The sequence below is a fragment of the Oxyura jamaicensis genome, chromosome 6, assembly GCF_011077185.1.
Source record: "Oxyura jamaicensis isolate SHBP4307 breed ruddy duck chromosome 6, BPBGC_Ojam_1.0, whole genome shotgun sequence".
Lineage (NCBI taxonomy): Eukaryota > Metazoa > Chordata > Aves > Anseriformes > Anatidae > Oxyura > Oxyura jamaicensis.
Window position 1 is genome coordinate 11,234,298 of NC_048898.1, and position 19,680 is coordinate 11,253,977.

At 39.3% G+C, this 19,680-nt stretch overlaps 1 protein-coding gene across 2 annotated transcripts in view; it reads right to left on the reverse strand.

Annotated features, from left to right (window-relative positions):
• Nucleotides 1-5,953: 5,953 nt before the first annotated feature.
• The window catches only part of CSGALNACT2 (chondroitin sulfate N-acetylgalactosaminyltransferase 2), a 31,724-nt gene continuing 17,997 nt past the window's right edge, over nt 5,954-19,680 (reverse strand). For both annotated transcript variants that reach the window (XM_035330093.1, XM_035330094.1), the window contains 6 exons: nt 14,516-14,732; nt 13,911-14,012; nt 12,122-12,300; nt 10,488-10,582; nt 9,022-9,103; nt 5,954-7,922 (listed from right to left, as the gene is read on the reverse strand). In XM_035330093.1, coding sequence (XP_035185984.1) covers nt 7,630-7,922; nt 9,022-9,103; nt 10,488-10,582; nt 12,122-12,300; nt 13,911-14,012; nt 14,516-14,732 — 968 coding nt within the window. In that variant the 3' untranslated portion in view covers nt 5,954-7,629. The remainder of the gene's footprint in view (nt 7,923-9,021; nt 9,104-10,487; nt 10,583-12,121; nt 12,301-13,910; nt 14,013-14,515; nt 14,733-19,680) is intronic.

Consider the following 19,680-nt stretch of genomic DNA (forward strand, 5'->3'; position numbering starts at 1 on the left):
TAAGGTGACAGGAAATCTGTGCAAGAGCTCAGGCTCTCCTGGCCAGCACAGCTTCACCTCATGCTTCCTCCAAATTCATCATACTCTGCAAACGCACACTGCTGTCTCTCACAAGAGAAATTCCCAGTTTGTTTCACATATTCTCCATCTTCAAGAACAGCATTGCAACAACCCTGCTGCTAGAGCATGACTGTCACTGCTTTTAGGAGGAGCAAGGAAGATCTTACACCGTATCTGTGAAAGCTATTTATAACCTCTACATTAATTCACAAGACATTTTATTTTACTCCAGATATGTTTTTGTTTCTTTTTGATGAGCTTTTTAAGCATAAGCGTAAGAACATTTATGTGACAGCGAAGGACATACATGCCCCGACAGACAGGCAAATGTCAATGCAATTACATAAAAAAACAGTTAGTTGCTATAATTTTTACATCAAACAATGTCACAATCATAAGTAAAATAATAATGGAAAAATGGCAGATCAATGACACTGAAAGCAGCAGGAAGAGGTTAACATGCTTGTTTACATACAATTCAGGTACAGTTTGCAAAGCATTCTGCCCGAAGAAAATAAATCTTAGCTATGTTAATTTGCACTGCCAAAGGTGGTTTTATTTTCAGTAGTTAGTGAAAGCTTAGAAAACCTGAGTCAAGAGACCTCAGCCATACAAGTCCCAAAGTTAAAAGGCAACGCTACACGCAAACCTAGAGCAGCTCCACCAAATCAGCCAGATCACTGAGAACTCTTATCTAGGTGCTTGGCTTCAAGCTGAGAGAGATTTGCTTCGTTTTTCACAGAACACAACTATGCTAACCCAAATACAGCTGTATTTTAATACAACCCTATGCAAACATTTAGACTTAAACATAGAATCAATTTATTTAGCATTTCACCTTAAATTCAGAAGTAGTTTGGCTCACAGTAACGCACCACAGATCTGAGCTACACCACCAATTCTCCAAACCCAGCACAAGTCCTTCACAGAACCACACAAAATCCCCTGTTAAAAATGAAAACCATACCCTTTTCCTGGTATAATCCAAGAAAACACTTACCTTAAATTAAGCCGCAGAGGTAGAGCACATTGTCCTGAAGAGAAGTAGGAGACCTCCTCCAGCTCCAGGTACCCGCAGAGCAGCCCGTTCCTCCCCACGGCCCTGGCTACGCACACAGCTGCCACCACTACGGCAATTAGCACAGCTGCGGCACGGCCGCCCGTCATGGCGGGCTCAGGGCGAGGCCTCAACACAAAGACACGAGCTCTTCTGGCATTGCTGCCCCCACTCCCGAAAGAGGTCTGGGGCCTGTCTCCAGCTGGTACAAATTCACCTGACGCCAAGAGCAATCCAGAAGCCATCATCTGGAGCAGCTGAAAGCTGCCTGCAGCCCAGCCAGCTCCCAGGAACATGGGGGCCTGTAATGGAGGCCATGGTCGGGCCTGAGGAGGATATGGGCCTCGGGCACAGGAACCAGCGCTGCTCAGTTTCGGCTGTGCTGTGCCCTTGTGTTCCTTACCGAATGGCACAGCAGAGTAAAGTCCTAAGCATTAATGTCCTTCAGATGGATTTGGGGGTATCACGTGCACATTTAGTGCACCCCAGCCGAACTAAAGCTTAAACCACCTTTGCTGAACAAAAAGCTTTTATCATTATGCTGACTGGAGTCAATGAGTCACCACATTTATTTTGAATCATCAGCTATTTCCAGTTCTTTTCCTCTAATTTACTGATCTGACAAAGGAAAATACGTTTCATTTTATTCTAAATTGAATGCACGAGCATGCAGTAAAACAGCAGCTCAGATGCTCATCCGCACTCAGATACAGTGCTTCACCACCTTTTCCCTCCATATGCAATTCTTCAGTATTAAATCCTGAGAAGTGCTAACACTCATCAACACAAGCTAACCAGCATTCAAAGATATTTTAATAACAGGTGCACATATCTCAAAGTCCAAAGGATCACAGAATTTCATGTAGTGAATCAATACAAATATAAAGCAACTAAGTATTTTCTCCTGGACGGAAGGAACCCAGAACTGTTTTTCTCTGTAGATTTTTGTTTTTTCATCTGTATTTTCTGATTATTTTCTGATTATTTATTTTTCTAATTCAAAACTGCACCTACTTGTACCATAGCTTGGCATATTTTAAAACGGATTCAAGTCTGCAAATTCAAAAGCAGGCCCTCAAATCATCCTTATATGGGGTCTAACATGAAAGCATGTCCCAGGCGAATCAGCGAATCTCAGTTTGACTTCTGTAATTAAGAACACTTCTCCTTCCCTCTGCAGATGCAAGTTCCTTGGAAATGTTTACAGTTAGTGCATATAACATGTAACAGTTAAAAAAAAAAAAAAACACACAAACATTACTTCTCATTCCAGCAGAGCATGTTGGTATTCTATATTTACTGCTCCAACAATAAAACTCCTCCAGGAAAACACAGCTGGCTTTCCACCCTCAGACCACAACTTGAAAAAGGGAACCTGAGCGTCACACAAACAGCATCTACCATGGCCCAATGTGGCCCAGTGCAGGCACACGTCTGGCTCAGAACTGCATGCTGTGGTTTCCTTGGGTCGTGGCCAAGTGTTTGTGACAATTTGACAATCCAGGTACACCATTCAGCTTTAAACCACCCTATTGCGGCCATCACACCTCAGTCACACTACATACCACAGACCCAGTTCGTAGCTATGACCCAGTGCTGCAACTGGGCTAACAGTGGTATGTATTTGTGGCAAAACATTTGTGACAGGCAGGTGCCACTACCACACCTCGCCAGACTGCCACTGGAGCCTGCTCGCAGCTTTGGCCCTGAGGGAGAGGAGCAACAAGGAGGCGAATAAAGCTGCAGTGTGGCCAGGCAGAGGGGGGTTGAAAGCCCCTGTGGCCTCACAGGTTTGCTCTCTGCCAGGATCCAGAGCTCCAAGAGTGCAAAATGGGACTGTGAAGCACACTGTAATGTTATCTCTTCAGTCCCATGGCAGGAGTTACCAGGTTGAGACTAGACACATAGCTAACATTTTCCAGCCATGTAGCCAGATGTATGCCTAAAGCAACATGCGGAGATTTCATGTTCGAAACGTGACCTTCTTGTATGAGGTTAAGAAAAACCTTCAAAGAAGAGTTGCATGTTTTAGTGAAAAAGAGCAAATCTGTCTCATCTTCACAGCCGAGTGCAAACATGTGCACTCGTATCACAGCCTGGTGAGTGCAGAATGCAGCCTGAAGTTCAGTGTACTCAGATAAATGAAATCACTTAAAATCACTTAACAATGAAGGAATATCCTACTACTTCTAGTTTCATTACAGAACAAAACCAGTCACATGCAACCAAACATTGAGCATTAACTCTTAAATTACTGATCTTTGCCTTGAACGACGTGTTATCATAATGTATCTTACTGTATTTCAGCATGAAATACTATGACAAGCCAGAAATAAGAAGAAAAGGTTTTAAGACAGATTTTGAAGCCAGTAAATGGCAGAAAGTAATTCCTGTGCACCCTTGCTGCTCCTGTCCTGCTTACAGGATCCAGAATTTCCTTGCCGCTCATCACTGCACTTCCTCCCAGCAGCTCAGTTAGCTCCAAGTTAGCTCTCAGTTAGCATGGCTCCTGTGTTGCTCAAAAGCCAATACTGGAGCTTATAAAAGGCTGAAGGCTTTGTGGCACAAGGTTTTAAGAAATGAGAAAATCCATATCAAAGAGAGAGAGACTAGGCTAATAAGGAAGGCAGCAAGTACACTACTATTATGAAAAACAGAGGACAACATGATGCAAGACGAAGTGGTGAAAAAGTAAGTCATCCCATTTTTCAGGACACAGTATTATTTATATAGCACATGCAATATGTTTCAGCTATACTAAGGAGTTGGGGAAAACTAATTGTTGTCCAGAGTTGTACACTTTTCTGCCTAATATTGGACAGTGACATAACATTATGTTAACTGTTCAGGAACGTAACTGAAGTGTGACTAACATCCATAGCCAGATAGAAGATAGTCAATTTGTTAGCTTGGGATAATGCAGTGGTAATATCACTTCAAATTCTGAGCCCTGAAAGTGGCTTCGCTCATACGTTTCCCTAAGACTAAGGCAGAGGAAGAAGTGAAGCACTTCTAGAGAATGTGCAGCCAACAGGCTTCTGTGGAAATGGAAAGAGTCCCAAAGAATGACTAAAAGCAGAATAGACCCAGGAAAGCAGCAGGTAGATAGTGATCTGACATAATTGTACAAATTTAAGTAATATTTGAAGCAACACACTGGACAGACTCATTCTCTCTGCAATCCACAGGTCTCAACCTTTTCTCTTTTTATTTTGTGATTACTAGGGACATCTTGTCCTCTTCTGGAGAATCCCTGTTAAGACAGACAAAACAATCCGTGCATCTGTGTAATATTCATCACTCAACGCGATTCAGTGAAGGCCATTTTGAAAAACGCTCATTAATTCACTGAGGAACAACCATTATCTGAAGTATGACATTGTTTAAGCTAACTACTTAAAAACATTGGTTAGCTCAATAGCAACAATCAAAATACTTCAGAACAACAACAACAACAACAACAGCCTATTTTAAGGTTAAATTAAAAGCTGCAAGTTTAAGGCAGTTATTTATAATCTAATTTAACTAATGAGAAAAATTAAGTGATAAATCATTAGTGAACATGAGGTATACATGATTAGCAGTAATTTCCTGGAAGTACAAACTTTAAATCATAACAGCTTTTAATTTAAGTAACTGATTTAATTTCCACTGTCACCATTGTTAATAAGCTACCCCACAAACTGTAAAAACACCATAAAACACTATTAATGTCATTAGAATTGAGCATTTTCCTGCTGTAAATATTCTACAGATTGTGAGCAATAAAATCATCTTGCAGAAGAGCAGACAAGTTGTTGGATGTGTGTACTGTATCCCCTATTTAGCAACAAAATGTATCTGAGGAGATTCCATATCCTTGTTATTACCATAGTAGAGCAAGTACCTTGCAATGACTTAATATAGCACAGAGCCCACACTAATCTCTCTGGATTTCATAACACAGCACAAACATGCTCTTAATGAGCTGATATGCCATCACACATGTTCTCATACTAGCAGTTAGTGCAGAGAGCAGAACTAACTAATTGTGCAGAAGAGAGAAGAGGAAGGGCCAGGCCTGCAAGTGCTCCAAGAAGTTCACAGGTCCTCAAATCATTATTTGGACTGCTTGTATCTATACCCAGCCCTGACATGAACAAATTCTAGTAGTAGTAGTTCTGACTTCATTTAACTTGAATGCCTTCACTTCCACATTCTGGGGAGATGAACTGAAAAAGTTTTCCAGAGTAGTTCCTACTGATTGCCTTCCAGCATCTGTCAGACCAGTTTGGATTCCACAGATGAGGAAGGAGAAAAATGTCAACTGTCTGCCTTTCAGCCACTTATCATAAGCACAACCACTGGAAACAGTAGAAGATAAGAGATCTGGCTATCAGCATCAGTCTGCTGTGTGCAAAACATGGGAACTAAATTGGTTGAGTGATAAAAGCTGAGCTGCAGCAGCGCTAAACACCTTCATACAATCCCAGCAGTCATGCCAGTGTGTGTGTGTGTGAAGTGAGAGGCATTTTTGATGCTTATTATTGCACCAGCAGGGCCAGAACAGCAGTAGCTAAGTGTTAAGGGCTGGAGTTTCAGTAGAAGTTCCCACTTAAATCTTCCTTTTTTTCTCACTGGTACCTTATTTTCTAAGGACCCACCACCAAGGTATCTTACAACGAAAGATCTGGTATATATGTAAGTTTTATATCTGGTCGGGGTAGATGTTCACTTGAGCTGCGGAAGTGTGCTGGTTCAACTTCTTCCTGCAAATACTATTACTTGAATCTGGTATCAGCTACCTGGTAAAATATTATAAACATTTATTTCAAAGAAACAGCTTAAAACAACTTCTAAAATGCAGATATTCCATTTATTATGCAGAGAATCAGTTGCAAGAAGTCTTGCAATGCATTCTCTTCACTCTAAGTACAATACAGGAAACTGTTCTCCACAATAAGTTACATAAAGGCAAATTTTATGTACATATAAAAGGATCAGTGCCCGGAACTATTTGCACAGCATATCTGCTATTCCGAAAAATCAACCATTTAAATTTTTAATTGCCTTCAGAATTCTTGAAGCAAACTGAATTCATTAACAAAACTTAATTACCTGGTTTGAAAAGGTTTGAGAAGGGTTTTGGCCTAGTTTCTAAATTTTGTGGAGACCATGCAAATGGTATAACCACTGAATTAGCATTCTCAGCATTAATTTTAAAAACAAATGTATTAAAAATGAGGCATGCCATATGGTAGCATGTAAGACAACATGGAGAGAAGTGACCTGCCTGCATTTAAACTGCTTATGCATCCCAGAACACCCAAAAGGGAAGTAGGGAAGTAGTAGTGCCATTGTACAAGACACTCATGAGACTGCAGCATTATTCTGTTCATGCATGCTTGACCCCTTCCACTCCCTCCCCCCCCCAAAAAAAAGAAAACAAAAACACAATTGAAAGAGTGAAGAATAAGGCTACTGGGATAAATCAGTAGAACAGAAAGTATCCTGTGAAGACTGTAACAGCACTTGCTTTTCCAGTCTGTGAAACAGCTAAGAGTATGTGACTTGCTTCCAAAAACACGTCAGGAAAATGACAGAGGGAAAGAAAGGGACAACACTGGCATAACAGCAAATGGGTCTCTAATAAATTCACATGGCAATGAAATGGTGGTTCCTCAGCTTAAAGGCTGAGATGCACAAGCAGGGCCTCTGAATAAGGAGTGTGGCCAAAAATCCTTAAACAAAAAAGTTTAATAGCATAGCTCAGTTCATAGAAGGGATTCTATGATGTGGTATGTACTATGGGAAAAGACTACATCCAGAAATGCCCAACTGGAACATTCCCAACTTCTTTGATCCGTCACCAAGATAAGGCGGTGGTGTCTTTTGCAGTGTGAAATTATATTAAATGCTCTAAAATTCCATTTAAGACTATCATTCCTCTGCCCTTGCACATGAATTTCTTTGTATTCAACAACGCGCATGTCTGTTAATACAGCAAATGCATCAAGCTATTGCTGTGAAGTCAGCCTGAACAGACAGTGTACCAGTTAGCATATCCTGTACATCTTTTACAGCAAGATTCTTTTTCACACCTCATTTCCACAGTGGAGTGTCAGTATAATAGCCTTCTAACATCACAGTGCAGTGAGCCATACAGACTGAAAATACTCAGCACAATATTTAATTTAATTAAAATAATGTAAATTTAAGAATCAAAATGTACCATGTGGAGAAGAGTTGAGTTGTACATTCCACTGATCTCTCCAATTGACACTGAAGACACTTTCCTTGAACTACACATGCTTTCCCATTTCTTATTTGAGGTGCTTCAACTTGCAAGGTATGTAGGTAATAGCATATCAGTCAAAGAGTTACTCAGAAAACAAATACAAGAACCAAGAAACCCTAAACTCTTCTTCACTGAAAAAGAGGCACTGCATTTTTAAGCTGAATTAAGGCTGTAAAATGATGCTGGTTCATTGTGAACGTGAAGTCATCAGTTTCACCCGGTCACAGGGCTCCATTTAACCCACTGCTTCGCTGTTAGTCCTGTAAGCCTGTTTACGGAGGTGAGTCTCAATCTCCTCCCTGAAGACCAGCATCCCAAGGTGCGAGTGAGAGGCTTCATTCATGGCTTTGGACTGGATACACATGCGATACTGCTCTGGAGTGAGTTCATCTGCACAATGTTTCTCGTGCCAGAGGTGAAACAGACCGGGGACTGGTGTCCTGATCACAATAAGGTCACCATGCAAGTACTTTCTGTAAAGGTGAACATCCTCACCGCCCCAGCCTTTCACTTCCAAGTCAAAACCCCCTATAAAAACAATATCAGAAAACATGTTGGCATAGAAGCTGGATCCAAGGTAAAAAGGAGCAACACTCCTCATGTAAGATATTAGACAATCTTCTATGCCATACCAGAAATTCTGGAGCAATTAAGTTTAACTACTGCATGCCAAACCATGCCAAACTGAGGGAGAAGAGCTTCAAGTGTTCCACATCTTTTACAGTGGAAGCTGTCCAGGACACAGGTCATGCACTGCTGGCTTCAGAGAGTCTCTTACAAAAGAGCATCCAAATCACATTATGCATAACACCCCATGTGACAGCTGCAAATAAACTGTAGGCAAACCACACTGGGTATGCTTTTGTGTTATTTTTAGCAATCATAACAGATTTTAGCAGCTGGAAAATGGAGGTAGTCATGTACCATATCTCTCTAAAAGTGTCAGCAACTACTCCATAGGTCACAACTCAAAAAGCTTGATTAAGAAAAGGAATCACACCATTTTAAGGTCTCTTGCCCTTCCAGGACTATAGTGAGTATCAGTTTAGATTTGGGTATAGATTCACAACTTTACAATTATGAGGTGTTCATTTAGCATATAGCCAGGCAGTATGTCTGCTATTGGAAATCAGCCTGCATTCAGATCATCATATAGCACATTAGCTATATCGTTATACCTTCTGGCACACCATCTTCAAGAGTCTTCCAAACTTAAGTACATCAAGTTGTTCTTTTTTAATAACATGCCACAAGAGGGTGCCAAAGCATGTCTGTAAAGCCTTGGAACAACTATATTAAACTCTCAAGCTTATTTGAAAGACAGAATCTTATTTTTTCCTGTTAGCAGTTTACTTGAGGAACATGTTTCTTAAACTGTTCACTTGCTCCAGACAGTCAATATGAAAAATGAAAGACTAAGCTTTGATAACACTAAAAAATATTGCAGCTTTCAACAAATGCTCATCAGGTGGGACATCAAAAGCTACAAAAACGTGATTTCATTGATTGGACGTGGGAAAAATTAAAATTAAAACATTACTTCCCTGTAGTTAGATAAGAAAACAAGAATACAGGAAACATCTTTTGAATACCTCCCCACACATTTTATGGTATAGTTTCATCTTACCAACAGTCAGAAAGTCTGTCCGGTATTGACAAGTCATCCCAAAGCCAAAATCCCTCCAGAAACCAGAATCCTTTTTGTGTACCTACAATTTTAAAACAATAGTTTTTTGAAATGCAAGATACACCCAAGGACATATATTGCACTTGGTTTAGGAGAACCCTAAGCTCTTCTGATCATTTGCTCAATGCAGGATACATACAGAATGTAATGTTCCCAGTATTTGTGACATATTGCACATGTGGCCTTCCTGATTACTTTCTCACTTTGCCCTTTTCCATCAGACTTCAAGTACTTACTCCTTTTGCAGTTTGCACTTTTACCTTTCAGGAACAACATATCTGTTTTCTATGTCATCTACTTAGACCAATCATTACATTTTTGATAGTTTATTGCAAAGTCATCTGTTCTTCGTAATCCAGTTCCTACCCAGTTTCTAATGGTACATTTGCCTCTTCTTATTCTGATACAATAAGAAAAGTATGCCTCATTAAGTCAATCATAAAACTGTTGGATTCAAATAAGCAAATAGCATGGCCTTCAGACAAAAAGTTCACTTCTCTCTCAGCTGTGACCACCTGAGGCCATATGCAAAAGCATCCCTCCTACAGCATTCTAGCAAAGGACTTGCAGGGAAGGGAGGGAGAATTAAGTTCAGCGATTGTGTTGCTTTTTGCTTTTGCTCCTTCAAACTTACATACTTCAATAGTCCCAGCAGCTAAACCCCAATTTCACTTACACAGCCTCTTTAAGGAGTGTACTGCTGGATATTCAGTGAGGCCATTCCAACAAAGACTCAGAAATACAGCACTTCTAAGTTATCCTTAAACCTATTCTCTCGAATGTTTGAGTTTTGTTTTTTATTTTGCCTAAAAGTTCCCCTAGAAGTAGTGTTTCTCATTCAAAAAAACAAGATAAAATGAATGGTATAACACCCAGTTTGGTAGATTTGAATAGCAAAGGAAAATAATTTGCAGAGTATAGCTGCGTACTCAGTCTGAAAAAGCCACTGGCATCTCTTCTTACCTTGAGTTACATGGCACACTTCCTGAACCACCATTTAGGTAGTAAGCTTCTCTAAATGCAGACTTATTTGCTAATCAGTGTTCATAGTTTTCTCCTTTCACTTATTCTGTTTGATGAAGCACAGGATCAGAGCTGCTGCCATGTTATTCCGCATCCTCCTAAAATACTGGCTTTCCAACCCAGAATTCGGAATTAAGCAATAGATTAAGAACTACCAACTTCATTTGTGTAGTTGCACATTTAAGTTTAAGAAGAACTCCAGGCTTATTTAAGAATGAATTTGGTACTGTTCGTCTTCCAAAATGCTTTGTCTATAATGGAGAAGAGTCTTTACATATACACTACCAAAAGTTAAGATATCCCACATAAAACTATTAAGCTACAATTAACACTTTTAATACAAAGCACAACTAACTCTACTCTGAGTAAATCACATTACTTACCAACTGTTGTTCTACAGGGGGTGGTATATCTTGGTTGGCATAGACAATAGCAGGATTATAGAGGCTGAATACCACCGGATAAAAAACCTTTTTCCCTAGAAGTCAAAAAGGAAATTGTTACTCACTGCAGGCATCCTTTCTGAAGGAAAGAGGAAACTAGAAACTAGTCTCTAACTGAAGTAGTTATTAGCCATCTAATGAAAACAAATACAAGGACTAAGCACTAGGATTTTCCATTCAGGTAATCCATGGCATCTTGAGGGCCAGAAGCTACAGGGGCAGGGGGAATACATACACAAGAAGTCTTAAGCATATATTTTTGCATATAGTTTTATATATATCCACATTATATTTTTATATATTAATACGACATTACAAGACAGTGAAAAATCCCTGCAACAACATTAAGCAGAAAAGCAACAAAAATACCCAAGTCCAAGTAACCACTCACACCACTTGAGTTTCACTACCTTGCCTCTTTCCACATGCACAGAAAGGCATGTACATCCAGGATGCCCAGCAAGATCATTAACCATCTTGCATATCCTCATTATGCTGTGACACCAGTTCTATGCCAGTTCCAGAAGCCTGATAACGTTCTTGCTACGCCAGTAGTGCCGAGTTATCAGTGATAGCCCGTGAGAATATTCAGTACCTTGATTTGTGTATAAACTTTGAACATGTGTCAAGTGTTTTCAGATCTCACTTGAAGCAAAGGAGACAAACTGTCAGCATGAATTGCTAAGCAGCCTCAAACTCTTCCTTGTACAAGCTCACAAAACACTCCAAGTTATTCCAATTACATACACAACTCACTTCATGAAGCACAGAAACAGAAATAAAAGAAATAAACAGAACCAAAATAGCAGTCTCTTGTCTATTATATGAAGAAAAAAAATCTATCAATTCCAAATGAACTAATTTCAATTTGGAGAAATTATTTTGGTATTTGGAGAAAGTTTCCCGGCTGCAACAAATTTGGAATAAGAGTAAGCATTAAGGAATAAAACAAATATTTGACAAAAGAAGGCCTTCACTAGCACGCTTGTTAACTAAAGAAAGCTTTAGCCGCTGTTACACCATCTTGTACAAGTTTAATGAGCTTGGGTAAAATGGTCCGAAGGACTCTGAGCTTGGGAAGTAAATACAGAACCCTAGCTCCATCTCTGTAAGGAGCACATTGTTTAGCTCTGCTGAAAACCATTCCTGAGATGCACCTTGGCCATGCAATTGCAAGTATGAGAACACACACAACAGACTTGTTTGTTAGAGATTTTGTTGCAACAAATACCACCCTCTAATAAGTGCTGCATTGAGTTCTGTTACGCACGTTTTCATAGTTTGTTAAAACAATGAAGTTGTACAGCTTTCTTTTAGACATCCAAATCTTATGAGAATGTGAAAACTGTCCTTATTGTGCAAAAATACAAGTTCTTAAGACAAGTTACAGTAGGGTAAGAGTTATTTTTCAGTCAAAATAATATTTTCATTTCTGCACATAGAATTTTTCATTCCTATGTGTATGGGATTAATCAATTCCACCACTACGATTAGTCTTCTGTATACACTACTCAGATCAGTTTAAGCCAAACAAGAAGACAAGACTCAATTTCAGCAACTATAAAGAAACATACCAGGCTCAGCATTTAAGCGACAACTGTTGAGGAACTCAGCTGTGAAATAAACATCAACATCACAGAAGAACATCAGGACCTCTCCTTTTTCCCAGGCTCTGGCACCCATGTCAAGTCCCCGGCCACGGTTAAATTCCTCATTTAAAGAGACGAGTGTGTAATTGTGGAAGTTAGTTTCTCTAGAAAAAAAGCAGAGCCAAACCCAAAATAAATCCTTGTGTGGAGCGGAAGGAACTATTTATACTTCAGCATTTTACAGCAGTGTCGCTCCGGAAGCTTTTTAACATCCCATTATATCATCAGGATGAGAAAAAATACCAGTTCCACTTTGTTGTCTATTTCAAGTATCGGAGTTTAGACATGGCAAAGAGACTAAGCTCAGTCTTATTCCATAACTTCACTTCATCATTCAAACAGATCAAAAAGGCCTTCTGGCAACTGATATTCAAGTCATCAGGCAATAGCTATCTGCTCCTCTGAAGCCTTCATCAAGTCTGAGAGGAAGGCACATGAAGCCTGACACCAAACTCACATGGCAAAAGGTCAGCTGTATATTTATGCCACCATAATCCAGTCAGTTGGCTTTTCTTCACTATTTCACACCAGTAGTACACATGGATGTACTCACTGTAGAATACAGGAAGAGTAGCCAAGGAAGGTTGGAAATACACCCCAGGAATACCTTCAGGCAAAGTGTCTAATTCAGAGACATTACAGAGGACAATTCTCAAAGACAATGGAATGAATATATCTAACAGTAGCACCACTAAGAAGATTCAGATAAAGACCCAGTGAGTTTGCTGCTCTAAGCCTGACTAGATGTTGTTATGAGAAAAAGTCTCACAGGGAGCACAGCAGGTGGCAGAAAGTACCCCAGGAACAGAAGGCAGCAGTCAGCAAGTTGTGTGCCACAGAGGCTTTACGGGAGTAAGACAAAAGCATTCCTTACTTCCTAGAAGATTTCCATGCATGCCAGATCTACCAACCATGAAATTTTAAGCCAGCAGCGTATCTGTCCGTGCCCACTCCTGGCTAACCAATGTCATGGGCTCACAGGGTTAAGAACAAGGACTCAGGCAGAGCATGAACTCCTTGGAGACACTATTGCCCAACCCAAAGGTGAGTTGTTTAATTGTGAGGTACCTGTTGTTTAGTTGGGCAAACCTGTTCCTGGAGCCAAAAAAGCAACATTCTCGAGTTTTACACCAAAGCTGCTGTAATGCTACTTGCTGTGACAGTCATAAAAAACATTTGGTTTCAGGTTTTTACAACAGGGGCAAGTGCTGGACTCACTACATATTACCTAGAGGACAGAGGGCAAAGTTTAAACTACTTTCAGACTCAGCAGCCCACAAGCCTCCCTTGGCTACAGAAGCCAATCACTTCCTTATCATAAATAAAATCAATTTTCTAGTAAACAATTATCAACACGTAGATCCCAGTTCAGAAGAACTTCAATTCTTAACATATTACCATGACTGAATTAGCGTGACTGAATACTCATGACAAAGTTCACCCCTGTAGTTTTTCTTGGATTGTCAAACTGAAACCTCCAAGCAACTACTGTTAATCTTTTTTTGGCCTCTAAAATGATTTAGAGTAGTTTTCAGGATACTTTTGCTACTTCAGCTGTAAAATGCCAGCCAAGAGACTGTATAAGGCTTTTTTCCTTTTAGCCTGTAACTGACTGTAAGATTCTTCTTTTTATTGTTTCAACTTCTTTTAAAATAAAATTTTAAAAGGCAATCAATATTATTTGTATTGACTAACAGCATATCAACACACTTACCTAGCTACAGACTCCAGGATGTTTTTCACTTCTGATAAGCCATCTTGTCCAAAATACACCACTGTGAGGTGGATACGCTTATCCTGATGAATACATACATCCCTATAAATACAAACATAAGCTGATATTAATTATTACTTGCAACATAACAGAAACTTCAGGTACTTTAAAGCTATTGTGTTTAGAAGTATTAGCAGATCTAAGTATTCTGGTCAGATTTCAACTAGCTTCCAAAGAAACCTAAAAACATGATTTCTCTACTTTTCACATCTTCCATTTGAACCAGAAGGCTCCAATACTATGTGTCTCCATCACACACCTTAATTTGTAAACAGAAGCTCAAAAGCTCATGTCAATATAAAGTTTTCAACATCTTGTGAGTCCAGACTCACAGTGGCCCTGGCATTCACTCTAAAAGGGGGCTGTTTGAGAATCTCTCAGCTCCTTTTAGAAGGAGCGTCTCCAGACAATTGGTTGAAATGACTAACATCCCAAGGCAGCTGCACAAAACATTGTAATTAGTTTTGTCACAAGTCCATCAAAACAGAAATTCATTCTGAAAACAAAACACCGACATAACTCACTATATTATCTCATGCACCTACCTGAAGTTTTGCATAAATTGTGCAAATGCCTCAGTTCTTCCAGCAAGAGGTACAATAATGTTTATGATTGATCTAGAAATATCAACCGTTTCACTCTTCACTTTCATGAGGGGTCCAAAAGGTCGGAACAACGTGACATGTCTGTATTCCATGCCATCCATCTTCTTATAAAACAGCTCATACTGTGTCCCCTTATCTCTTTCTGTACGATAGTAACCTGAAGAATAAGTCACACAAGTAATTTATATAGTCAAAGATACCAGCAGTTGTATTTCAGAAACACTGTTTTTCCTGAGAACTCGGAAGTGAAACATAGAACTTTCAAGGACATGCTCACCATCCTGCCTTCTTAAAACAGATCTGAAAAACAATCTTAAGTAATCTCTTCGGCCCTCTGTTTCTTAGGGATCATATTGGGCTTTATGGCACTTGATCAATTTCTCAGAGCAGTCCTTCAGAAACATCCTAGTATTTTCACATCCTTCTTCTACCACAGGGCCCAGAATTGCACAGAGCATGTACATCATCTTACCCCAACTTCTTCCCTCTACACCTTCATCTCCCTTTACCTCCCACTCAGTTGCCTACAGGGCTTCCCCTAAACCTTCCTCCATGTTGTTCTACTCCCGTTTCCCTCCCCAAACCAAATCCAGTTTCATTCACCAATTCCCCCTCCTGCTGCCCTTGTTCTATATTCACCCAGTCTTATAACAAACTCCCTATTCAGTAGTGATTTTTATCAGACCCCCTCAGCTTTCCAGACAACTCCCCTTCAGCTCTTTGTAAGATGCCTTCCTGCAGGTGTACGTGGGCACAGGCCGAAATCACAGGAAATGCCCATTACTGCACTAGGGGGCCTGTGGGAAATAGGCTGTAGCAGAAGTTGGTGCTGCAACTGAAAAGAAATGGTAACTGAATCTAACTTCTCTAACCTTAAAAATTAAACGTTTTACACTCTTTAAACAAAAAGTTTGTAAAAACTCCTTTAAGACACAAATCCACATGTATTCCTGTGTGACAGTTTCAAGTCAATATTAATTGGAAGTACCAAAAAGGGTGGTTTAACAAGGAAAATCCAGTGTTGACTGTTAGAAAAAGATAGGTCACAAATGTCAGTCTTATTTCACTCCAATCCTTTATGCCTAGTAGTTGAGCAATGTAGCTGGAAAACAACCTCTTGGCTATGAAGCAGCTGCAACACCAGTATTTTCACATCACATTCTCAGGATATGCAGCAAATGCATTATACCACTACTCCTGCATATGTTAAAATTCAGTACTATATATTATATACCTTTTTCTACCATCCCATAGCTACATAAAGATGAGAAGTGCACTATGACTGGCAAGTGAAGTATTTAAAAAGCATAGCTGCCAATAGCTTATCTTTAATCAAAGGATAAACTTACATGACATGCTACAACAGAAGGCTGGGGTAAGGCAGAATTAAAATTTCTAGATTAAATAACTATCAAGTTACAGCAGCATTTTTTCAAAGACTCGAATGAGAGTCTAATTTTGAGCATTGCCTTTTCAGCATTCAACTGCTGGAATATGAAATTGCTAACTTTTGAATCTTACCAGTTCCTTTTTTTTTTTTTCCAATAGTATGTGATCCCAGAGTTACTCCTCTTGCTATGAGCTAGCCTCCTTTGGCAAGCTACTAATGTGAATATTAGTATGGGATTAGAACTTCTATACACAGAAGTCAGAACTGAGATCAGCCAGAAAAAAAAAACATCTGGTTTACTACTTAGTTTTTATTACATGAGTCAGTCCCGGGTGTTAAAAAAGATCTGAATATACTATCTCACCTTCCAACTAGAATATTCTGGCTGCCATCCAGAAACAGAGCTTTATAAGCAAAGAAATAAAAAGCAGCAGAAGTCATTTAACAGTTGCTTTCCTGGTCCAAGAAGCTTTATCAGCTTTGCCAGGTTCTGTTTCTCACCAAACATAATCTTAGGAATCTTGGGGATCAATTGTTAATCAAAGCCAAAAGGTGTTCTTCAATTGCCTTAAACACCCTTACTTGTTTCACATCTATCAAGAAGGCTACCAAGCATTTGGTCTGTGGAATGCAAGATACATGTCTTGGGTTTTGTGTATTAAAGTTACCTGTTGACATTCCCTGGATACGGGCCTATTTCTGGTCTTAGAATATACTCAAGGGGTTGTCTGCATGACAAACAGTTAAGTATAACAAGGATTCACAAGGAGTTTCAACTTTGAGCTTAGAGCACTGGGATAAAGATTTTTTTACATGCTGAGGACATTTTGGGTAAGGAGTCTTCCCTTGAGTTTCAGATCAAAAGACCATTTCTGTCCTGGGCACTGTCCTAACCAGAAACACAAAAACGAGGAAAGCAGGCCCCAGCAGCACTCAGTCTGGCAATCGTGCAGTAGCAAGACCTTTATTAGATACTAACAAAGGGCTCATTAACTTCTGAAAGTAAGGTAAAGCCCGTTTTCCAAAGGCTATTTTTAAGTGGCTATTCAATGGAAAAGCTTTCAATCTAAAGCACTCCACATAAACTTCACTAGTTTATTTGGAGCACATCAGATTGAACAGATGACTACGAATGCCTAGTTTTGCATCACCATTCAAGATTCAAATACCACAGGCTCCTGAAGAAACGGGATGGACCAAAGTATTACCATTATGCTCTTCCTATCTTACTCACCCCGTTCTCCAGCATATTCAAATATGGATTTCAATGAAATTGTCTATTTTTAGGCACTAGCTTAGAATACCCAATTCAGCACTTCAGTTTATCGCCTGTAGTTGCAAACCCCTTCATTTGTTAACACAGGTGTACTGCAGCTTCATCTTCTCTAGGGGTGCTTTGTGTGCAAAGGGAATAACGTACTCTTAGTTTTTCTCATACCCTCAAGAGTTCAAAGACCTAATAGCAATAAGAAAAATACTTAGATCAAAATGTTTCTCAAACAGCAGCTGCAGAAATAGTTTTTAAAGGTCAGATCTTTGTTAATATCGTAATTCTAGAAGTTTCATGTTGGGTTTGATCAAAGCAAAAAGGGTAACAATGCAAAAAAACAAATCCCTATAGATCTGAGAAGCTTATTGTTTTTCTCCTCAAAAAAGTCACTTGAGCTTTGTGCAAAAGTCATTTCAAACTTTCAGAAAGGACCTCTATAGTTTCAATCGATACTTGCAGCTTGTTTTATTATTTTGTTTTTTAGCTTCACATTACTGCACTAAGCTTGGCAATAGCCATGTGTTTGTAGCAACTCCGCCTAAGCAGAGGGGAAAACAGCAGCAACAAGAAAGTTACCATCCATTAGCATGTATTTTACTTTTTTTTTTTGGCCTAAACTTGCTGAAGTTTCTCAAACTTGCAGGCATTTCTTAAAACTTAAGTAAAATCAGCACATCTACATTAAAATGTGATGGTTATGTATTAACACACTGTTTTTTTCACCCTAGAGCAAGAAAAATCCAGTTTCTCAGCCTCCTATTTCAAATTGCATAAAACTCTAGTCTCAGTCATAAATCACTTATCTTAAATTATTCTTATCAGTAAATAGGATGAGAACACAGTACTTAAATGACATATCATTTGTTTAAACAAACTTTAACAAACTGTCTCTAAATGAATAGTTGCTGGATTAGTATTATGAAGTTGTGCTCTTTGCACATTTACACAAATTGTTGTGGCAACTTCAGTCGGCACACTGAGTTTGCAACAAAATTTGATAGTTTGATAGCAGTTTGATAGCTTAAGGCATCAGTATTTTATAAATGAAAGACATCAACTGTCTACCTGGACTTCTATCAGACACTGTAACACAAGAGCATTGGTCACAGATCTACAGTGTGAGGGACCTGTAGGATCTGCCACCAGCTGGTTCCATTTCTTAGTTCTACATTTTCAAACAGAAAACACAATTCAGAAGCTTTTGTTTTCCTGGCCCAGTTTCTAAATTAGCCAGAAGTATTTTCACATACACAAACACAAAACACCCACACAGCCCACAGCTTGTCTGAAACAGTACAGTGGTATACATCACCATAGCTAGCTGCTAACACACCCATGAGTTACAGCATGAAAATATTTTCATTCAAGTACACTAACTGTAGAAAAGATATGCAGTAACCTGTGCTTGAAGAGACTGCCTTTAAAACAACAGGAAACTAGTTCAATTTCCAACAATTATAAATATACTGGTATGAACATCAGCCAAGGTATGAAGTACAATTCGAAGGTCCTAAATCTGCTTACTTGGGCATCTGCAGCCAGGAAATGCAGTACCCTAACAGAAGTGAACATCTATTTCAGTACTGGTTAAAAATCCAGTAGAGTCTATGCATTATCTGAAACTGCAAGGGAAAAGCAGCTGCACGCTTAAAAATAAGACACTAATAATAATTTCCAGACAAAACAGAGTTTTAAGTCAAAGCCCTAATAAGAGCCTAACACTGCACTGGCTGTGTTACACGGAGAGTGAAGTAGATTCTATATCCAGCCCCACCTTCCTGAACAAAGAAGTGCTTGGCACGAAACTTAAAACACAGTAGCCGTCAACAGCAGAGACTGTTTTTGAGCTACAGACCAATTACATCATCGTAGACTGAAAGAACTGATTATTTCAAGGCCAACTGTACCTTTCTCCAGCACGTGTTTGTTTAATAATGCATACATCAGTACTGCTGATATCCAGAGTCCCTTTTATAGTAATGTTCTCTCATTTATAATATAGTCCAACCTTTTTTATGGCAGCATGAACTGTATTTAATACTGTAAACACAAAAAACAGGTACTAGGGCAGTTTTTGATAACACTCATCTCCACCAGCATTACACTATACCTTGAAAGCCAACTTTTACAGCAATTGTTGCTAATGCATTTTTTATGCATGCCAGTAAGTGCTGAAAGGATACACAACATACAAAAACAAATAGCATGTAATTAAGTTTACAAGCACTGCAAGAATTGATGAGAGAACAAGAGAACTGAAACAAGTGCTGTTAACACTCCCACGTTTCACTGCAACTTTATTACATGGTTTTTCCCAGTAAGCCCAGTTCAAAGATGCACAGTTTGGCAGACCTCACAACTAGTGTATCACGAAAGGTCTCTTCAGAACACCACATCCTTCAACTGACATAATCTTACTGTGCTAATCTACCTTCCAACATGTGT